The sequence below is a fragment of the Trichechus manatus genome, unplaced genomic scaffold (genome assembly GCF_000243295.1).
Source record: "Trichechus manatus latirostris isolate Lorelei unplaced genomic scaffold, TriManLat1.0 scaffold00028, whole genome shotgun sequence".
Lineage (NCBI taxonomy): Eukaryota > Metazoa > Chordata > Mammalia > Sirenia > Trichechidae > Trichechus > Trichechus manatus.
This window is the reverse complement of record NW_004443964.1, coordinates 16,531,371-16,550,201: the sequence shown is the minus strand read 5'-3', so window position 1 is coordinate 16,550,201 and position 18,831 is coordinate 16,531,371. Positions and strand designations below refer to the sequence as shown.

At 38.9% G+C, this 18,831-nt stretch overlaps 1 protein-coding gene across 13 annotated transcripts in view; it reads right to left on the bottom strand.

Annotated features, from left to right (window-relative positions):
• The window catches only part of BPTF (bromodomain PHD finger transcription factor), a 156,382-nt gene extending 137,562 nt beyond the window's left edge, over nt 1-18,820 (bottom strand). For 11 of the 13 annotated variants that reach the window (XM_023729320.1, XM_023729322.1, XM_023729314.1 and 8 more), the window contains exon 1: nt 18,574-18,769. In XM_023729320.1, the coding sequence (XP_023585088.1) occupies nt 18,574-18,769 (196 nt within the window). Of the gene's footprint in view, nt 1-18,573 lie in introns of all 13 variants that reach the window. The other 2 variants (XM_023729324.1, XM_023729325.1) reach the window with 1 other exon arrangement.
• Between the last annotated feature and the right edge of the window lie 11 nt (nt 18,821-18,831).

Sequence of the window (18,831 nt, the reverse complement as noted above, 5' to 3'; positions counted from 1 at the left end):
AACCTTTTCTTGAGTTCTTATAATATTGGTCTTATACAGTATTTGTCCTTCTGTGCCTGACTAAACTCACTCAGCATAATAAGTTCTAGCTTCCACCAAGTTATACGATGTTTCACAGCTTCATCGTTGTTCTTTACCATTGCATAATATTCCACTGTGTGGATATATCATAGTTTGTTTATCCATTCGTCCATCGATGGGCACTTAGGTTGCTTCCATCTTTTGGCTATTGTGAACAGTGCTGCAATGGACATGGGTGGCACAGAATAATTTTTATAAAAATTGTTAAAATCAAAAAAAACAAACCTGTTGCCGTTGAGTCAATTTCAACTCATAGTGACCCTATAAGACAGAGTAGAACTGTCCCACAGGGTTTCCAAGGAGCGGCTGGGGGATTTGAACTGCCAACCTTTCGGTCAGCAGCCAAGCTCTTAATCACTGTGCCACCAGGGCTCCATTATTAGCCTCGAGATAAGCAAATTAAAACTACAGTGAGATACCACTTCACACCTATTAGAATGGCTAAAATTAAAAAACCAAACCAACAAAGCCAAGTGCTAGACAGGATGTGGAGCAACTGGAATTCTCATACACTGCTGGTGAGAAAGCAGAATAGTATAGCCCCTTTGGAAAAGTTTGGCAGTGCGTTATAAGCAAACAAAGCAATCCCACTCCTAGGTATTTACACCCAAGAGAAATAAAAACTTGTGCTTATATCAAAATTATTATGAAAATGTTTATAGCAACTTTATTCACAATTGCCCAAGATTAGAAACAATTCAAACGTCCTTCAACTGTTAAATGGATAAAACAACTGTGGTCTATCCATACAATGGATTGCTACTCAGCAATAAGAAGAAATAAATTACTGATACACACAACATGGATGAATCTCAAACACATTATGCACTGTATATGAATAATCTATTAAAAAATAAAAATATTTTTTTAAAATCCAGCAATATATGAAAAAATTAATATTGCATGATTAACTGGGGTTCATTTCAGGGATGTAAGTATGAGTCAATATTATGAAACCCACTAATACAATTCTATTAATATAATATATAGCACATAAGAGAAAAACCATATGATCATTTCAATAGATACTGAGAAGACATTGGACAAAATCAATGGCCATTACCTGATTTAAAAAAAAAAAAACAAACTCTTAGCAACAAGAAATAGGTAAATATACTGAAAACAAAGATTTCAAACCAACAGCCAACATAACAATTAACAATGAAATATTAGCATTACTCCTGTTAAATTTAGAAAGCAGACTAAGATGCTCATCATTACAATTAGCATTTAACATTGTTTTGGAGGTGGTAGGCAATGTAATTTGAAAAAAAAAAAAAAGGAATAGAAGAAAAGCAGATGTGTGCATATAATCAATGTTTGTAGACAATACAATTTTATTTCCAGAAAACTCAATCCAATCAACACAATAAGCTATTAGAAAAAAGAACAGGTGACTGAATACAAAATTAATTTTTTAAAACCACGAGCTCTCCACTGGAAGCTCCAAGAGGGTAGATATTTTTGTAGGCAAATGATTTAAAGACAGAATAAGAATCCATGGTATACATGAAAAGGTTTACAAAACCCATCTGCATTACTCCATTTAGTAAAAATATGTACGTCTCTACACATGTGAGTACTCATTTGCATGCATACACATACATTCATACAAAGATGGTGTCATGGATTAAACTGTGTCCCCCCAAACTATCTGTCAACTTGGCTGGGCCATAATTCCCAGTATTGTGTGATTGTCCACCATTTTGTCATCTGATGTAATTTTTTTTCCTATGTGTTGTAAATCCTATCTCTATGATGTTAATGAGGTGGGATTAGCAGTAGTTATGTTAATGAGGCAGGACTCAATCTACAAGATTAGATTGTATTGTGAGTCAGTTTCTTTAGAGATACAAAAGAGAGAAGTGAGTAGATAGACATGGGGACATCATACCACCAAAAAAACAAGAGCCAGGAGAATAGAGGGTCCTTTGGACCCCAGGTCCCTTAGCTGAGAAGCTCCTCGACTGGGGAAGATTGATGGCAAGGACCTTCCCCTAGAGCTGACAGAAAGAGAAAGCCTTCCCTTAGAGTTGGCACCCTGAATTCGGACTTCTAGACTCCTGGACTGGGAGAGAATAAATTTCTCTTTGTTAAAGCCATCCACTTGTGGTACTTCTGTTATAGCAGCACTAGATGACTAAGACAGAATGTTACCAAAGGATAGTAATCAAAGTACTAATGCTACCTCCGAATCTTCTATTATTTCTTTGCTGATAAAGGGAATAAGCAAAAATAAGCTTTAAAGATCTTACTAAACTTTCAGAAGTGTTATTTTAGAAATTCAATTTTTTTTTCCTACCTTAATTATCCAAATCACAGATTAATGAATGTTAAGAGCTGAAAGGGGGGTCAGCAAATTAGGGCCAGTCACCACCTGTTTTTATAAAGTTATTTACAGAGAAGCCACATTTGTTTACTTATTGTTATGCCTGCTTTCATGCTACAATGACAGAGTTGAGTAGTTGTGACAGAGACCATCTGTCCCACAATGCCTAAATTATTTACTAAGTTTGCCAACCCCCTGCCCATTAGATCATCTAGTCTAGGCTACACTTCACAGGTGAGAAGACTGAGATCCACAAAAGAAGGACTTCCCCTAAGGTCAAATTCAAGCTAAGATGCAATAAAGAACCCCATTTCCATGGGACTTTCTACCAAGCCAGGACACTCTCAAAACAGACATCTGCCCCCTAGCAGTGAGGGAGCTACATCTCAGGCTCTCTTACCATAAGTGAGTATGTTGTTGTTGTTAGTTGCCATTGAGTTGGCTCCAACTCATGGCCTTATATGTAACAGAACAAAATGTTGCCTGGTCCTCTGCCATCTTCATGATCATTCAGGCGAGTATATTCACCAAGAAATTGATGAGGAGAGGACTTTGGGTCTAATAAGTAGCCAAGAACACCTGCTAAAGGTCTGAGTAAACTGTTAGATTTTAGGAAAAGTTAATTTAAAAACCACCGAAGTACAATTAGGGACGGTTTAAAAACAAACAGGTGATAAGGGTGTAAGCTAGTTCAGCCTTTTAAATGACACACACTGCAACCCAACAGTCCCACTCCTAGGAACCAACCGTACAGAAACACCAGCATAAGCAACTCTAGCACACTTAGGACAGCATTATCTGTAAAAGCAAAAAGAGACTGTTATTTTAACAAAGTAATTTTTTTAAGGCAAATAAAATAAATAGCAGCAATAAAATAAAATTATCTATTAAGGGGAAAAAAGGCCACTTCACTTCTTTTTATTTACTTGGACTCTGCAGACATTTGAGTTTGTGACCCCTGCCACCACCTCCACTACTAGGTTTCCTCAGCCAAGCAAGCCAAGCCGGTTGCCGTCGAGTTGATTCCGACTCATACTGATCTTACAGAACAAAGTAGAGCTGCTCCATAGGGTTTCCAAAGGGCGACTGGTGGATTTGAACTACCAACCCTTTGGTTAGCAGCCGGGCTCTTAACCACTGTGCCACCAGGGCTCCAGGTTTCTTCAGAGACACATGGAAAATTCACAACTTAAACCATGTAGGTAATTACAAATAATATACCTGGAAGAAGACAATCTTCCGTGTTTAGACATAAAGGATCAGAAATCTGAGGAATTTCATCTGGATATTTTGGACCCAAAAGTTTAAATATGTATCTGAAATTACAGGAAAACTGCATTTTAATTTTCTTATTATTTGCATAATACTTTGAAAGCAGAGTAAGCTGGAGAAAAAGGCAGTTTACTGAGTAAGACTTCAAGGAGTGTGTGAAACAATTCCGATGTGTAAAACCAAAAACTGCATGGATAGGAGGGGCTAAAAATTTATTAACTATTTTAAATGTTGGAATATTTCAGAAAAGTTTCAATATAAGCTGTGCAAGCATTAGAAAGGAAAAAGGGCAAGAAGAGAAATTCCACACAGATTAATATGTGCATTTCTAAAATACTTTTTAAGTTCCAGAAATAGAATGTAGTATAAACAAACAGACCTCAAAGGAGGCAATGTGAACATACTGAAATCAAGCAGGAAGCCATGACAGGAAAATATAAAAATTGCACCTACTGGATGTGAATCACTCGGCCATACCTTCTCCCCAGTGTGAGAATTCAAGAACACATCCATAAGTGTGCAGAGGAGTATAAGCATTTACTTCCTTAGCAAATGCCAGACGGTTCCACGGTTGCGACTAAATATCACTTAAATAACAAAAGAATTCCACTCCAAAAAAAATACCAGAGAGAGAGGTTTCTTTTCTTCAAAAACTATTATTTAAATAATTTGGCCAGAGACTCCTGAGAAAGAGGTTTTATACACAAGAATCCAGATACACTGGGACAGGCACTTCACATATCACTTTTAAATACCAACTTTTAAACCTTTGTAACGTAGGGATTCTTTGAGTTATCAAATTAAATCTCTCAACCAAAGTCTCTAATTTTAATCCTTTCTTCCCTCCTGTCCTACATAGGACTTAATTTTATCATGACAGTGGCAGATTTTCTAAAATTAATTACTAACTGCCTCTTTCCCCTACCACCAAGAACAACCAATAATGCACAGTCATCTCAATGACTTACTAAAGAAATTCAATGTCAATCATATAACACAAATAATGCTGGGCCAACAGTCACAACGAAGGAGGACCGTAGCTAGACTGGGCTATTCAGGCTACTCAGGTTTTAGAGCAAATAAAAGGCTAGAGGAAAAGAGCTGCGAGGTAAATTCTCATTGGTCTACCAGAGGCCAAGTGACTACAACAGCACAGCCTGAAAGAACTTTCTGTGATGATATGAAATGGCCCAAATATTCTACATCTGTGTGGTGCAAGATGGGAGCCACCAGTCATATGAGGCTATTGAATACGTGAAATGTGGCTTGTGCCACCGAGAAACCGAGGTTTTAATTTTACTTAATTTAAATCTAGTCACATGTGGCTAGTGGCTACCATACTGGATAGCACAGAACTAGAGGGCAGAAAGAATCCAGAGGCTTTCTTCATTTCATACGTTCCAGTTCAACTACCACCTTGTGCTACCTACTACATACTAGATATTGTGAAAAGAGAAAGACGAATGAAATATTCCCTGACTTAAGGTAGGTTCTAGTGAAGGAAACAGCCAGAAAATAAACAGTTCATTTCAATACACTGTCGTAACAATAAAAATATAATGATAAAGGGGTCCAATAATCAAGAGAACAAAACCATCCTAAATGTTTACATACCTAATAACAGAGCCTCAAAATACATGAAACAAAAACTGATAAAAACTACCAGAGACAAATCCATAACAACACTTGTAGATTTCAACACTCATCTCTCAGTAATAAATGGAACAAGCAGACAGAAAATCAACAAGGATACAGACAAACTTAATAATATCATCAGCCAACTTAACCTAATTTATGAACACCCTACTCAACAGCTGCAGAATACATCTTCTTTTCATGTGCACGTGAGTATTTACCTAGACAGACAATACTTCAGGCCATAAAACAAACCTCCAAAAAATTATTTTAAATACTAAGTATATTCTCTGACCATAATGAAATTAACTCAGAGATCAATAACAGAAAATACCTGGAAAATTCCCAAATGTTCGGCAACTAAACAACATATAAATACGCAAGGTCCTGGGGGGTAGGAGGGTAAAGGGGCTTAGCCCACCTTAGGGCAAAGGTAATGGTGACCAGAGAAGGCGAGCTGGAGAAGGCAATAGATGGGTGGCTAGAAGTTAGTCATAACAACAGTGAATAACTATAAGGTGTGTGACGGAACTACAACAAATTCATTATTATATGAAGATCAAGTTCAAGGTAAAGAGAAAGGAGGAGTGAATAAATAAGAGAGATTTAGAAGTCATCAATGACCCCTTTCGCCCCCCCCCACCACACCCCAGTCTATCTAACCAATCTATTGCCAAGACCTGTCATTCTAACCCCTAAATTATTTTTTGAATTATTTCTCTCTATTCCCCCCTGGTACCAATTTAGTAGAACATCTGTCATCTGGTCTACTTCAATAGCCTAATTCATCCATTCTTGTGTGCCATCCAGTTGATTCTGACTCACAGTGACCCCATGTGACAAAGTGGAACTGCCCCATAGGGCTTCCTAAGCTGTAATCTTTATAGGAGCAGATCGCCAGGTATTTTCTCCTACTGAACTACTGGGTGGGTTCAAACAGCCAAACTTTACGTTAGCAACTGAGTGCTTAACCATTGTGCCACCAGCACTCCTTCATCCATTCTTACCCACTCCAATTCCTTCCCTATTCTGCAGCCAGAGGGACTTTCTTTACAACCACAAATCTGATCACAACGTTCCCTACTTAAAACCCTTCATGGTTTTCCTTCCAACCTACTGCATGTGCTGATCCTAGGGCCAAGATTCTACAATTCCTTTTCCCCTCCCTTCACCCAGCTACTTTAGTTATAAGCTTAACCGTCACTTCCACAGGGGAGCTTTTCCTGATCCCTGCAAACTAGATTACATGTACTTACCCCCTTTCAACGCAATTTCCCTGATACACTGGCTGCCTCCCCTGCTACCTGAGAAGCTTCATCAGGGCAGGGGCCATATCTCACTTATTAGTTGCTGCATCTCAGACAGCACCTGGAACTTGGCAGGTACCCAATAGGTATTTTTTGCATAAATGAAGTAACAGAAGACGAGGCTGGCAGGGGAAGCAAAAGTCAAGCCACTGACTATCCACATACCACACTAAACAATACAACCATTTTCCCTCTGAAGAGTTTTATGAAAGAGCGTCACATGGTCACATCTGTCTTACAGCAGAGAAGTATGTGTATAGAGGATGGATGTGAAGAGGGATGAGCAGAGAAAGGGAGGCCAGGCAGGCAGGTTCCTTCAAGAGATCAAGAAAGGGGTGAAGAGGGATTGATGTAGGGAACTGTTAGCAGGGATGGACAGTAGAGCTGAAAGATATTTAAGATGTAAATCAAACAGGACCTAGTGACAAGCCTGCACGTGGAAGGTGAGGCATAGGGAGGAGGTGCTATGACTTCCTCACTCTGGGCTTGAGCAATTCCATGGGCAGTGCTATTATTCACTGAGCAAGGCAATGAGAGGTTGGGGGTGGGCACTAATGCATGGATTCTGTTTGGGACACGCTGAACTTGAGGTGCTATAGGACATTCATGTGAAGTGGCTCAACAAGTATTCACCCACTGAACAGTGCAAAATATAGGGGAGAAAATTATGACTACAAATAGAGATTTGGATATCAGCAGCCATGAGAGTATTAAACTTTATTAGTAGTCAAAGAAACACAAATTCATATAACATCTTAACCCATCAAAAGCAAAGATGGTTTTTAAATAAACAGTGTTGGTGAATGGGGACTTTCACACACTGGTGGTGGGAACATATTTATTACATTTGTATTGATAATACATTACAAGGATATAGTATATTATACATATTCTAGAATGTATACATTATAATATGTATATTATAGTATAATATAGTAGCAATATGTCTTAAAAGCCTTAAAAACTGTGTAAGGCCTTTGATTCAGTGAGTCAGCTTCTAGGTACTTATCCTGGGGACGGGGGGAATCAGGGATGTGAACCAAGATTTATTTAAAAGAATAATCACTGACGGTAAATATAGCAATCAAATACAAAACAGCTTAATTTTGGTACAGCTACAGAATTGAATTTTATGTAACTATTTAAAACTACATTGTATCAGTCCTGTCCTGTCCCAATAAATCCTATACACCAAGGCCAGACAGATTATTTTTCAAAAAGCACAGCTTTATCATGATGTGTTCCAGTTCAAAACCATTCAATGGTTCCCCACTGCCTACTAACAAGTACAACTTCCTCAGACTGGCATTACTCAAATTGGACCAAAATATAATAACCGTTTCTCTGTTTTATCTCCTCAACACTCAAATCACTAGTATGTGGTCCCTGAACATGCATCTTTCTGTCACCTACTACATTTCACATCCTTCCTCCTGTCCCTATTCACCTTCTATGTGGGGAAACCCTACCTAACTTTCAAGGCACATCGAAAATTCAACCTTGTTCTTGGCAGCATTTCTGATCTCCCAATAGAATGTGACCTCTCTTCCTAACTTAATTTTCTTTGTTTTCTTACAGAACTTGTCATAGACTTCCCTATATTATAGTTATTTCACACTGTTATTCCCCGTTCTAAAAAATAAAGACCTTAGAAGCAGTGACCATTTCTTGTCCATCTCTGCATCTCTATGAAGCTTTTAACACAGTGTCTTGTATACTGAATGTTAGCCCGCTACCATCGAGTCGATTCTGACTCATAGCGACCCTACAGGAAGAGCAGAATTGCCCCACACGGTTTCCAAGGAGCATCTGGTGGATTCGAACTGCCGACCTTTTGGTAAGCAGCTGTAGCTCTAAAGAGCTACGCCACTAGGGTTTCCTACTGAATATTAGATAAAGTATTATTTCTAAATGTTTTTAAATCACACTGTAAAATAATACTTAATGAAAGTCTGTTTATAGATGGCAAACTTGTAACATGAGTGAATATCTCCTTCCTCTCAACACTTGGTAAACTGACAGCAAAGAAACAAAAGAGTTAAAAGTATACTATAACAAAAAGAAAGGAAACATAAGCAGTAAGGCCATTTCAGCTAAAGTGTGGAATACAGAGTGTGGGAGGAGAAGAGGCACCTGACTTTGCAAAGAAGAAGCCTCCACTCAAAGAACCTTCTGAGGAGGGTGGGGAGAAGTGTGACAACTCAGGATGTAGAGGCACCAAGACCCCTGGACCATCAGACTCAGGCTTCGTAACAGGGGCATTCAGTGAAAGCCCGCACTCTGTAAGATGACAGCCCTCACCACCTTTCCAGAATACTAGGCATATGCACCCCCTCATCCTCCAACTCCTAGCCCCATGCAAGAGATTTACAAAATTGTCTTTTAAGAAACCAGACAAACTCACAAGAAAAAAATTACAGGAGAGAAAACAAAAACAAATATGGAAGTCAGGGGTTCTCAAAGAAAAGGCTGGCTCACTGACCAATTACCTTACAGTGAAACTCACCAGGTGACAAACCATGGCCACCCACAAAGTGTTATCCAGTGCCTCACTCCTAAATATGACTAGCCTAGGGTCACCAAGTATTTGAATAAAGCCTCCAATATGAAAGAGAGAAAACCAGAACAGAAGAAAGGAATCTGAGGCAAGAAACAGAAAAAAACAAAAAAAATATAATAAATGTCCTTAGAGATATAAGACAGAACGATACACTCATGAATAACCACACCCACTGTCATTGAGTCGATTCCGACTGACAGCAACCCTATAGGACAGAATAGAAATGCCCTATAGGGTTTCCAAGGCTGTTAACATCTTTCTCCAGCGGAGCGGCTGTGGGTTCGAACTGCCAACCTTTTGGTTAGCCGCTGAGCACTACAATCACTGCTTTAACCACATAGGACAAATGATTTTTTAAAAAAATAAGAAACGTAAGAAGATCAATCTAGAAGATTCAACATCTACTTAACTAGAAGCTCAAGAGGAAAACTGAGCAAACTTGGGGTAGGGGTGGAGGGAGGAACCCACAAAATATAAGAAATTTTCCCTGAACTAAAGGATGTGAGTCTCCAGATTAAAATGGTCTGCCAAGTGCCCAGCACAATGAATGAAAAAGAACCACACCAAGGGATATCACTGCAAAACTTCAGAATGTTAGAAACAATGAAGAAAGCCTAAAAGCTTGAAAAAGGAAAAAAACAAGTCAGACACGAAGGAGTAATCAGAATGGATGGCACCAGACTTCTCAACAGCAAGACTAGATATTGAAAAACAAAAAAGTCTTCAAAATTCTAAGTGAAACTCATTTTTTTTTTTTTTAAAGTTAAGATCCTACACTGGACCAAACTATCCACTGAGTACCAGGACTGAAAAAGGCATTTTCAGACATGTAATGACACAAAAGTTTCCTTCTCATGCACTCATTCTTAGGAAGCAACAAGAGCTTGTTGTGCTCCAGTGAAACAGGGAAGTAAATCAAGAAACAGGATCAACATGGGAAAGCAGCAAAAAGAAGTCCCACTGTGATGGCCAAGAGACAGAGCAACCAGTTTAGGTGAGACCAGGAATGCAGAAGGGAGGTTAAGGGGAATTATAACAGAGCTACCAGCACAAAGGTTGGCAGCTCAAACCCATCCAGAGGCATCTCGGAAGACAAGCCTGGTGCAGTTCTACTCTGCACATACGGGGTCGTCATGAATCAGAATTGACTCAACAGCAACTAACAACAACAAATCTTCATCTACCACAACAAAGCCAAGAGATCTATGTCTAAAATAGATAAATCAAATAATAGTAACATAAGCATATTATTAAAAAAATACTAAAAATATTGTGGTAAAAACAAAAGACAAAACAAGGACAAAAAGGCAGGAGCAGACAGGAAAGCTGGATGAATGGAAACTAGGAACCCAGGGTCAAGAAGGGGAGTGTTGACACATCCTAGGGTTGGCAGCCAACGTCACAAAACAATATGTGTATTAGTTGTTTAATGAGAAACTAATTGCTCTGTAAACCTTCATCTAAAGCACAATAAAAAAAAGACAAGACAAAACAAAACGAGCTGAAAGCAGTTGCCTCTAGAAAGGTCTTGGAAGGTTGAGGAGGGAACTGCTTTTGTTAATTTAACTTAATTATGTTCATGTATTACTTTGATAAAAACATAATGAGATGGGGAAAACCTTACCATATATGAAGTGAAAACAATCAGTTTGTTTAACATATTCCCAGTAATATCCTTAGAAGGATGGCAAGACTTCATCTCATGTACTTTGGACATTTATCAGGAGGGACCAGTCCCTGGAGAAGGACATCATGTTTGGTAAAGTAAAGGCTGAGCAAAAAACAGATGGATTGACACAGTGGCTGCAACATTGGGCTCAAACATAGCAACGGTTGTGAGGATGATGAAGGACTGGGCAGTGGTTTGCTCTGTTATGCATGGGGTTGCTACGAGTCAGAACTGACTCGATGGCACATAACAACAATATCTTTTTTAAAAAACGTAGAAAATGCAACAAAAAAATTAATATCAAAACATTTCTGGTGGTTATCTTCGGTTAGTGGGATTACAGATGATTTCCATTTTCTTCCTTCATGAAGAAACTGCCAAAGAGCTAGAAGTACCAAGAGTGTTTTCTATACTTTAACTGGCAAATTACACTTCTGAAATAAATTCTCTGTGCTGGAATATATTTATTATAGTTATGGAATAAGTTTGATGTTAGGTGAAACAGATTTTTTAAATGGTTAAATTAAACACTTGATATTTCTTTTAAAGGGGGGGAATAAAGCCCTTTGTTTAATGAACATTTTTACTTAAATGTGGTCCTCAAAATATTTGTATACTTCGTGAGTCAATCAACAGCTTTCGATAGAATAAAACACTACACGTCGCTATATTGTAAAGAAGGTCACTGTATCATCACAGAATCACCATCTTCAGTTCAGGAAGAAATGCTGCCATGTATTAAATTACAATAGGTAAGAATATCTAACACGTATTGAGTCTTCACCATGTGCCAGGCACTGTTCTAGGCATTTCACACGTATTAACTTATTTAATCCTCACAACACCTGGAATTAAGTACCATGATATCTCCACTTTGCAAAGGAAGAAAGTGAGGCACAGAGAGTTGAGCCCAGATTCAAACCCATGAAGTCTAATTCCAGATTCTACACTTTTTACACTTCTATGCTACATGCCACCTCTCTTAGATTCTTGACATTCATAAAAGATTCATCTAGAATACTTGAGTTCTCATACCATGTGATAGCCTAAAATTCTGTGGTGAGGTTACATCTGCAGGTGCCTCTAATGCTTATCACACGTCCTCACACTGTCAGTGTGGGAATCAACAGCTATGATCCTTATCTGGCAAATTACTCACGCCATCTCCAAGTCTGGAATAAATTCTCCAAGCTGACCCAAGGCAATCTAAAAATCATAGATCTCTTGGAAGACTTACAACCCAGCTCTCTTTTGTCCTAAGAAAATTCTGCTTAAAAACTATTATAACAAACACAAGTCTGGTTCAAATGATTCTACTAAAATTGAATTTGTAATGACCCAGCAGGTCCACTCCCAGGTATATACCCAACAGAAATAAAAACATATGTCCAGACAAAAACCTGTACATGAATGTTCACACCATTATTCGTAAGAGTCAAAAAGGAAAAACCCACATGTCCATCAACTAATGAACAGATAAAACAAAATGTGGCAGTATCCATACAATGGAATGTTGTTTGAATATAATACTGGTACATGCTACATGGATGAACCTTGAAAACATTATGCTAAGTGAAAGAAGCCACTTATTATAAGATTTGATTTATATGAAGTGTCCAGAATTGGCAAATCCATAGGACAGAATTAGATTAGTAGGAAGAGGGGCAATGGTGAGTGACTGCTATGGGGTATGGGGTTTCTTTTTGGGGTGATGAAAATGTTCTAGAATTAGATAGTGATGATGGTTGCACAACTCTGACTGCATTAAAAACCACTGAATTGTATAGTTTAAAAGAGTGAATTTTTGCTATGTGAATTATATCTCAATAAAGCTGCTATTTAAAAAAACTGAATTTTTATTAAATATAGCTTGAAAATCACTCAGCAATTCAGATGTCCAATAAATGTCAGCTATTACTATTAATATTTTAAAAATCACTCAGCAATCTAATTAATGATATTTGAATAATATAACTTCTCCAGTAGAGTATTTGGACAAAATAATGAAGACATTATAATCGTATTTAGTTATGCACATTTTAATTTTTTGTATGATTTCACTTTCAATCTTTCAAAGTACATTATGAATGCATAATGTTATGTTTTGTTTTGTTTTTAGTTAAGAAATAGCCTGCCTCCTGAGGTTTATCATTTTAAAGAGCTCAAAGCCTGGAAAAAAATTACAATAATGCGGGTCAGTATGTGAGCTCTGGAGTGATAAACCATGGAGTTGAGACTATAACTGCTACACGCAGGCATTCAGAGAGAAGAGAGACCAAGGTGAGCAACGGGACTCGGGGAAAACTTCTCGAAGGAAATGGGATTTGAGACATGAGCTGAAATCTACTCAAAGGTTAACTAACAACAACAACAACCAAGAGAAGGGTGGGAGCAGTGGTGGTCCAGTGGTAGAATTCTTGCCTCCCAATGGTGGAGACCTGGGTTCAATTCCTGTCCAATGCACCTCATACATAGCCATCTGTCCACCGAGGCTTGCATATTGCTATGATATTAAACAAACAGGTCAGCGGAGCTTTCGGACTAAGACAGACTAGGAAGAAAGGCTTGGCGGCTCTATCGCTGAAAAATCAGCCAATGAAAATCCTATGGATCACAACGGGGATGGCAATGGCACAGGACCTGGCAGTGTTTCCTTCAATTGTGCAGGGGGTCACCATGAGTCGGGGCCAGGAGAAGGGAGGGAGGAATCCACTCCAAGCAAAGGACGGAGGCATCTGCTAGGATTTGTTCCTATCTGTGTCACCCAGATTACCCTCCCCTCAATGACCTGCAGTCACAGAGAGGACCAGGGTCTTGAGCAACGAAGAAAGGAGAGCCTGCGGGCACACATACATTTCCACACGCAGCTCCATTTCCAAACATTCCTATGGGTGAGCACAGGAATAAATGAACATCAACTGCCCAAAAAACTATTACTGCATATTGAAGGCTCCCTCCTTACTACTCACAAATCATGTTGCCCAACTTTTTAATAACAGTTGGCCCTCATTTTCTTTCTTTTAATTCTCATGTTTAACCCTCTCGGGTATTGATACCTGAAAAATGACCTCATTAATTTCCCTTATAGTCTTGACCTCCCTGCTGATACTGAAAGCACTACCATTCTCAGAGGCACACTTGATGCATCCCTCTCTCAGTCTACACTTTTAAGGGGGAATTCTGAAGTTCTTCCCTAATAGATCTTCTGTTCCCACTGCTATTACCCTAATTAGGCCTTCAGAGCCACAGGTCAGGGCTACAGAACCCACCCATATCCCCACCAGCTATCTTGTCCCCTTCCAATCCATCCTGCATAACAGAAGCTATGCTAAACTTCCTAAGGTGCCACTGAAATCACAGCCCACTGTTGCCAGGTCTTCTGACAGATTTCCAATACCCACAAATGAAATAGACTGGAAACAGATTTTAGAGAGGGTACTTCACAAACCACCTCCTCCAGTAATTGTCTCAATTTGGGGAAAGGGGTGCATCTGTGGCTTAACAATATCTCTGGGGTTTGGTTTGGTTTGATGCTCGTGCTGATGGAAATACAGTAAATCTTTTGGGTGTTCTGGGAATGAAAAATGATTTAGTATCACTGATCTAGCTCCTTCCTCATTCTACAGATGATGCGCGGGAAGAAGTATAATCGCTACAGCCTGGTGTTCTAGGTACTGCCCAACATAGCATACAAGAGAGCTTTACAGTTTCTTTCCTATTCACATACTTGGGCTCTTGATAACCCGGTTACTTGTGACTGGCCACACTTCACTATCCAGTGTGTTAGCTCACACTGCTCCCTCCGTCCTCACTGTCCACAGCCCCATCCCAGAAGCATACGCCCACACCAACCCCCTAAACACGGTATGCGCTCCCCCTCCAATCTCCACTGCACTTTGTACCTCACTTGAAGCAATCAGGAATTACACATATACTGGACAGGTATTTGCTTGACACTGGTGGAATAAATACTTTCAAACCAGTAACAAATTCTGTTTTAGGCAAATCTACATATAGTTCATTCATGGCATCTCTACCACGGATCATAATTCCTAGATGACATAACTCGCTAACTCTCCCAGGATAACACCAAGGTTTTTGTTTTCTGAAGTTAGAGGGTCCCAAATTCAAAAATTTCAGGTAAGTATTCTCCGAAGTCCCACACAAGTTCAATGCAAAAACCACTCCATTTCAGTGTGATTTAATTGTTTTTAATCATCAAATGCTAAATTTCAAAATGCTGTCAGAACTTTATCAAATGCCTAGTCAAAACATTTTCTATATTCACCAAAAAAAAAAGAGGTGGAGAAGTCAGAGGGTTGATATGTTGTTAACCAATGTCATAAAACAACATGTGTACTTCTGTTTCATGAGAAAGTATTTGTTCTGTAAGCCTTCACCTGAAGTACAATAAAAAAAAAAGTAAAAAAAATTTAAAAAAATTTAAAAAAAAAACATTTTCTATATAATCCTTCTCAATGTATTGCCAAAGTATGTCATAAAACCTACAGGCCGAAATAACTAAATTTAAAAAAATAAAGAAAAGGTTTACTCTGCCAAATGCCTCTAGCTTAAGCAAAATTAGATTATTTTCAATTTTGTATTAGTAAATCGTCCCTACAGCAATATGTCATGTGAGTACTTTAGATACCCATTTAAAATTCCTCTCCATAAAAGGAAAATATTATTTAATCTCCAAAGAATAATCTTTTAAAAATCTGTGACTTTAGATTAAACTAGTATTGCCAACTATTATCTTTCTATCACCAAGTTATATTACCTACAAAGTACTGAATAGACAAATTAGTTATTTCCTACAGCAGGAATTTAATATGTCGGTACTTAAGCCAACACTCTAAAAGGCCCCTGGGTAGCACGAACAATTTGCTCTCAGCCACTAACTGAAAGGTTGGTGGTCTGAATCCACTCAGTGGTGCCACTGAAGAAAGGCCTGGTAATCTACTTCCATAACATTACAGCCATTGACAATCCTATGGAGTGCAGTTCTACTCCAAAACATGTGGGGTCGCCATAAATTGGAATCCACTCAATGGCAATGGGCAAGCCAACACTCTTGTCTATAAAAATTGATCAAATTGCTCTAAATTATCAATATATTTATTCTTCTTTTAGGTTTGAAAGTATAACAGGATTCAACTCCATCAACCATATTTCTTTATATTTTCTTGGAATATCTTAAACCAGTCCTAGAACTTTCTTCCTTCCAAAACACAAGTACATAATATACACATTTACCCGACAGCCTTCCTCCCAGGAAGTACAGACAATAAAACTAATGAAACTAGTACTGAGCCTAAACAACTCACCTGTCATGTGCTGTTACTCATTCTAGGCAAGTGGCCATGTTCTGAAAGTTTAGAACACAAACTCTATCCTTCATTTACCATAATACTCAGAAATAAGTCTCAAAAGGCAAAACAACCAAGAAGCTAACACCACATCCAATGAAGAAAGGAAAATGCCTGGGAAGCAACACAAGACAGCAGTTCAAAACACAGTAACTCTGCTATTTAAAACATTTGATAGTCAAACTGTCAAAATCTAATTACACCAAGTTTTAGTTTACTAAAACAAAAATATTTAGGAGTTATGGCACCCACTGTAGAATTATCAAAACTTCATCTATTGCCAAGTTCTCACCTACTAGCTACCACTTATCCAACCAATCTTTGATGAGCACCCGGCATGTGCATGAGTAGGAGGCGCAGGGGAGACGAGATCAATATCTATCATCAAGGAGTTAATAATTTTATAAAGGGATGGGACAAGTATACACAAGGTAGACTACAAACGTCATTAGGGAACAAAAAAACAAAACCAAAATGTCATGGATGCATCATAAATACACAAGTTTTTTTTTTTTTTTTTTAAAGGAAAATTTGACCACTAATTGTCATTTAATTCAGCACATCCACAGCCATCAATCCTAAATATTATTTGTGAGGCCTTCAAACAGGAGTTAAAGTTAGCTAAAATGCCTTGCTCCTGTCTAACCTGAAAAAACTTCCTCCAATAGTGTAATTCAGTTTAGTTCATTCAACTCTAGACTTTTGGTAGAAAGTGGACCAACATGTGATTTCTTAAAGTAAGAACTATTACTATAAACGATGTACTAAAATTAAGCTAGCAAGAAGTAAAAACTTTTGCACAGTCCCTTTTACAGACAAAAGACAAATACTTAACACTTAATTCATTACCTTCACTCTCCTGCCTGTCTCCACCCCCAACAAAGACAGACATAATCTTATTGTCAGGCATTTGATGTTAAGATAACGAAAATGGGTTTATATCCGGCTTAACACTCCTCCAATAAGTACTTAACCATTTTAAAAGGAAATATTTAACTACTTCTACTACCCTAGTCTCTTTTAAAAAACAAGTGACACACCTTACTTTTCCAAGATTCTCTTATTTCCTGATAAACTGCTTTGTAAACGCTCTTAAAACCGGATTGGAATTTAGTTAACCCAGATGAACAAAAATATTAAGAAAAGGTCTGCTAGATTTTTGCTACATTTGTTTGTTTGTTTCCAGAACTTAGTAAGCTGCAACTACGTATTTAATACAAAGCTGCAATTGTGTTGTATTTTTGGTTTCTTTGTTTTTGTTTTTTAACAAAATGTATTTTAGCACCAACCTAGAGAAACTTTCTGTGAGAAAGCAGGAGAGGGGCCACCATGGAGAAGTTCATTACTGATCCAGGGCGGACTTTTAGCCTCAGAAATAGAGTGAAAAGAAAAAGTCATTTTGTAATAACCTCCTCTCCTGTGTAATCTGCTGTGTGACTTACAAGTTGGCCCAAGTGGTCACCTTCGGCAATTATGTCTGGATGATCAACTGCACATCTTCTGCAACAGGTGACACGAAACTGCCTCTCCCAAGCAAGGCAGTCGCCGCCAAATTAGTAAGACGGCGTGGTCCTGTGGTTTTTTACTTTTATTTTGGATTTTACCAAAATGATTTTGAATCGGATGAATTACCAAATTTGGTTTGGGTTTGGTTTTCTGCTTTGCTTTTGAATCAACCATTTACCAGCAACTGTTGCACGAGCCCATTAACACCCAAGAAATAAAAACAAACACACAGGACCAGATAAGGCTTCCTCTGCTAACCCAACCGATGTATTTCCTTAACACAATTTTTAAACCACACAGCTAGGGGAGTGAAGGGAAGCAAGTTTTGTTTGTGTGTACTTAAGTGTCTGCTACAATCTATCTAAATCCTTAATCCCCTTTTAAGGAGCAGATAGATCATAAAAATCTAAAAGAACCACATTAGAAATGCAGAGGTTTGCAAAAACAAGAGGTTTCTTTCATTCCAAAAAACCAAACCAAAACAAGGGGAGAAAAATGAATGCAATGGATATGTGTGTGCCAAAGTTTCAATCCTGCCCGGTGGAGACACTGCACTGGCACAAATTTTGAAGAGAAAAAAAAGGGGGACTGAGGGGAGGGAGCGAGCGAGTGTGGCCTGCAAAGTGCAACAATGCAATCTCCATTTTGAACAATGCGCCTCTTTCCTCTTGTAAATCTAGTTTTTTGCCACTTGCTGTGCCGTCGCATTTCCCCTCGGTTTGGGGGGGGGGGTGTGGGGTGGGGGGAGGCCGGAGCAGGATGCACAGCACACAAGAGGGAGTGAGCAAGGGGGGAGGGTAAGGAGGTGGGGAAGGCGTCTGCAGCAAACTGGGCTGGGTGGGTACCTGGAGTGCTGCTATAGGTGCTATGGCTCCTGAAGCTGCTTTCCGTGCAATAACTGGCGTCGTCGTCGTCGTCTTCCATCTCCTCCGGATAATCGGAGTCATCCTCGTCCTCCTCCATCTCATCTTCCTCTTCGTCCTCGGAATCCTGGGTCTCCTCGGCGTCGCCGTCCTCCTCCTCCTCCTCCTCGGAGACCATGTCCTCCTCTTCCTCCTCCTCGCTCTCGTGGTCATCGTACACCACTTTGTTGACGGCCCTCC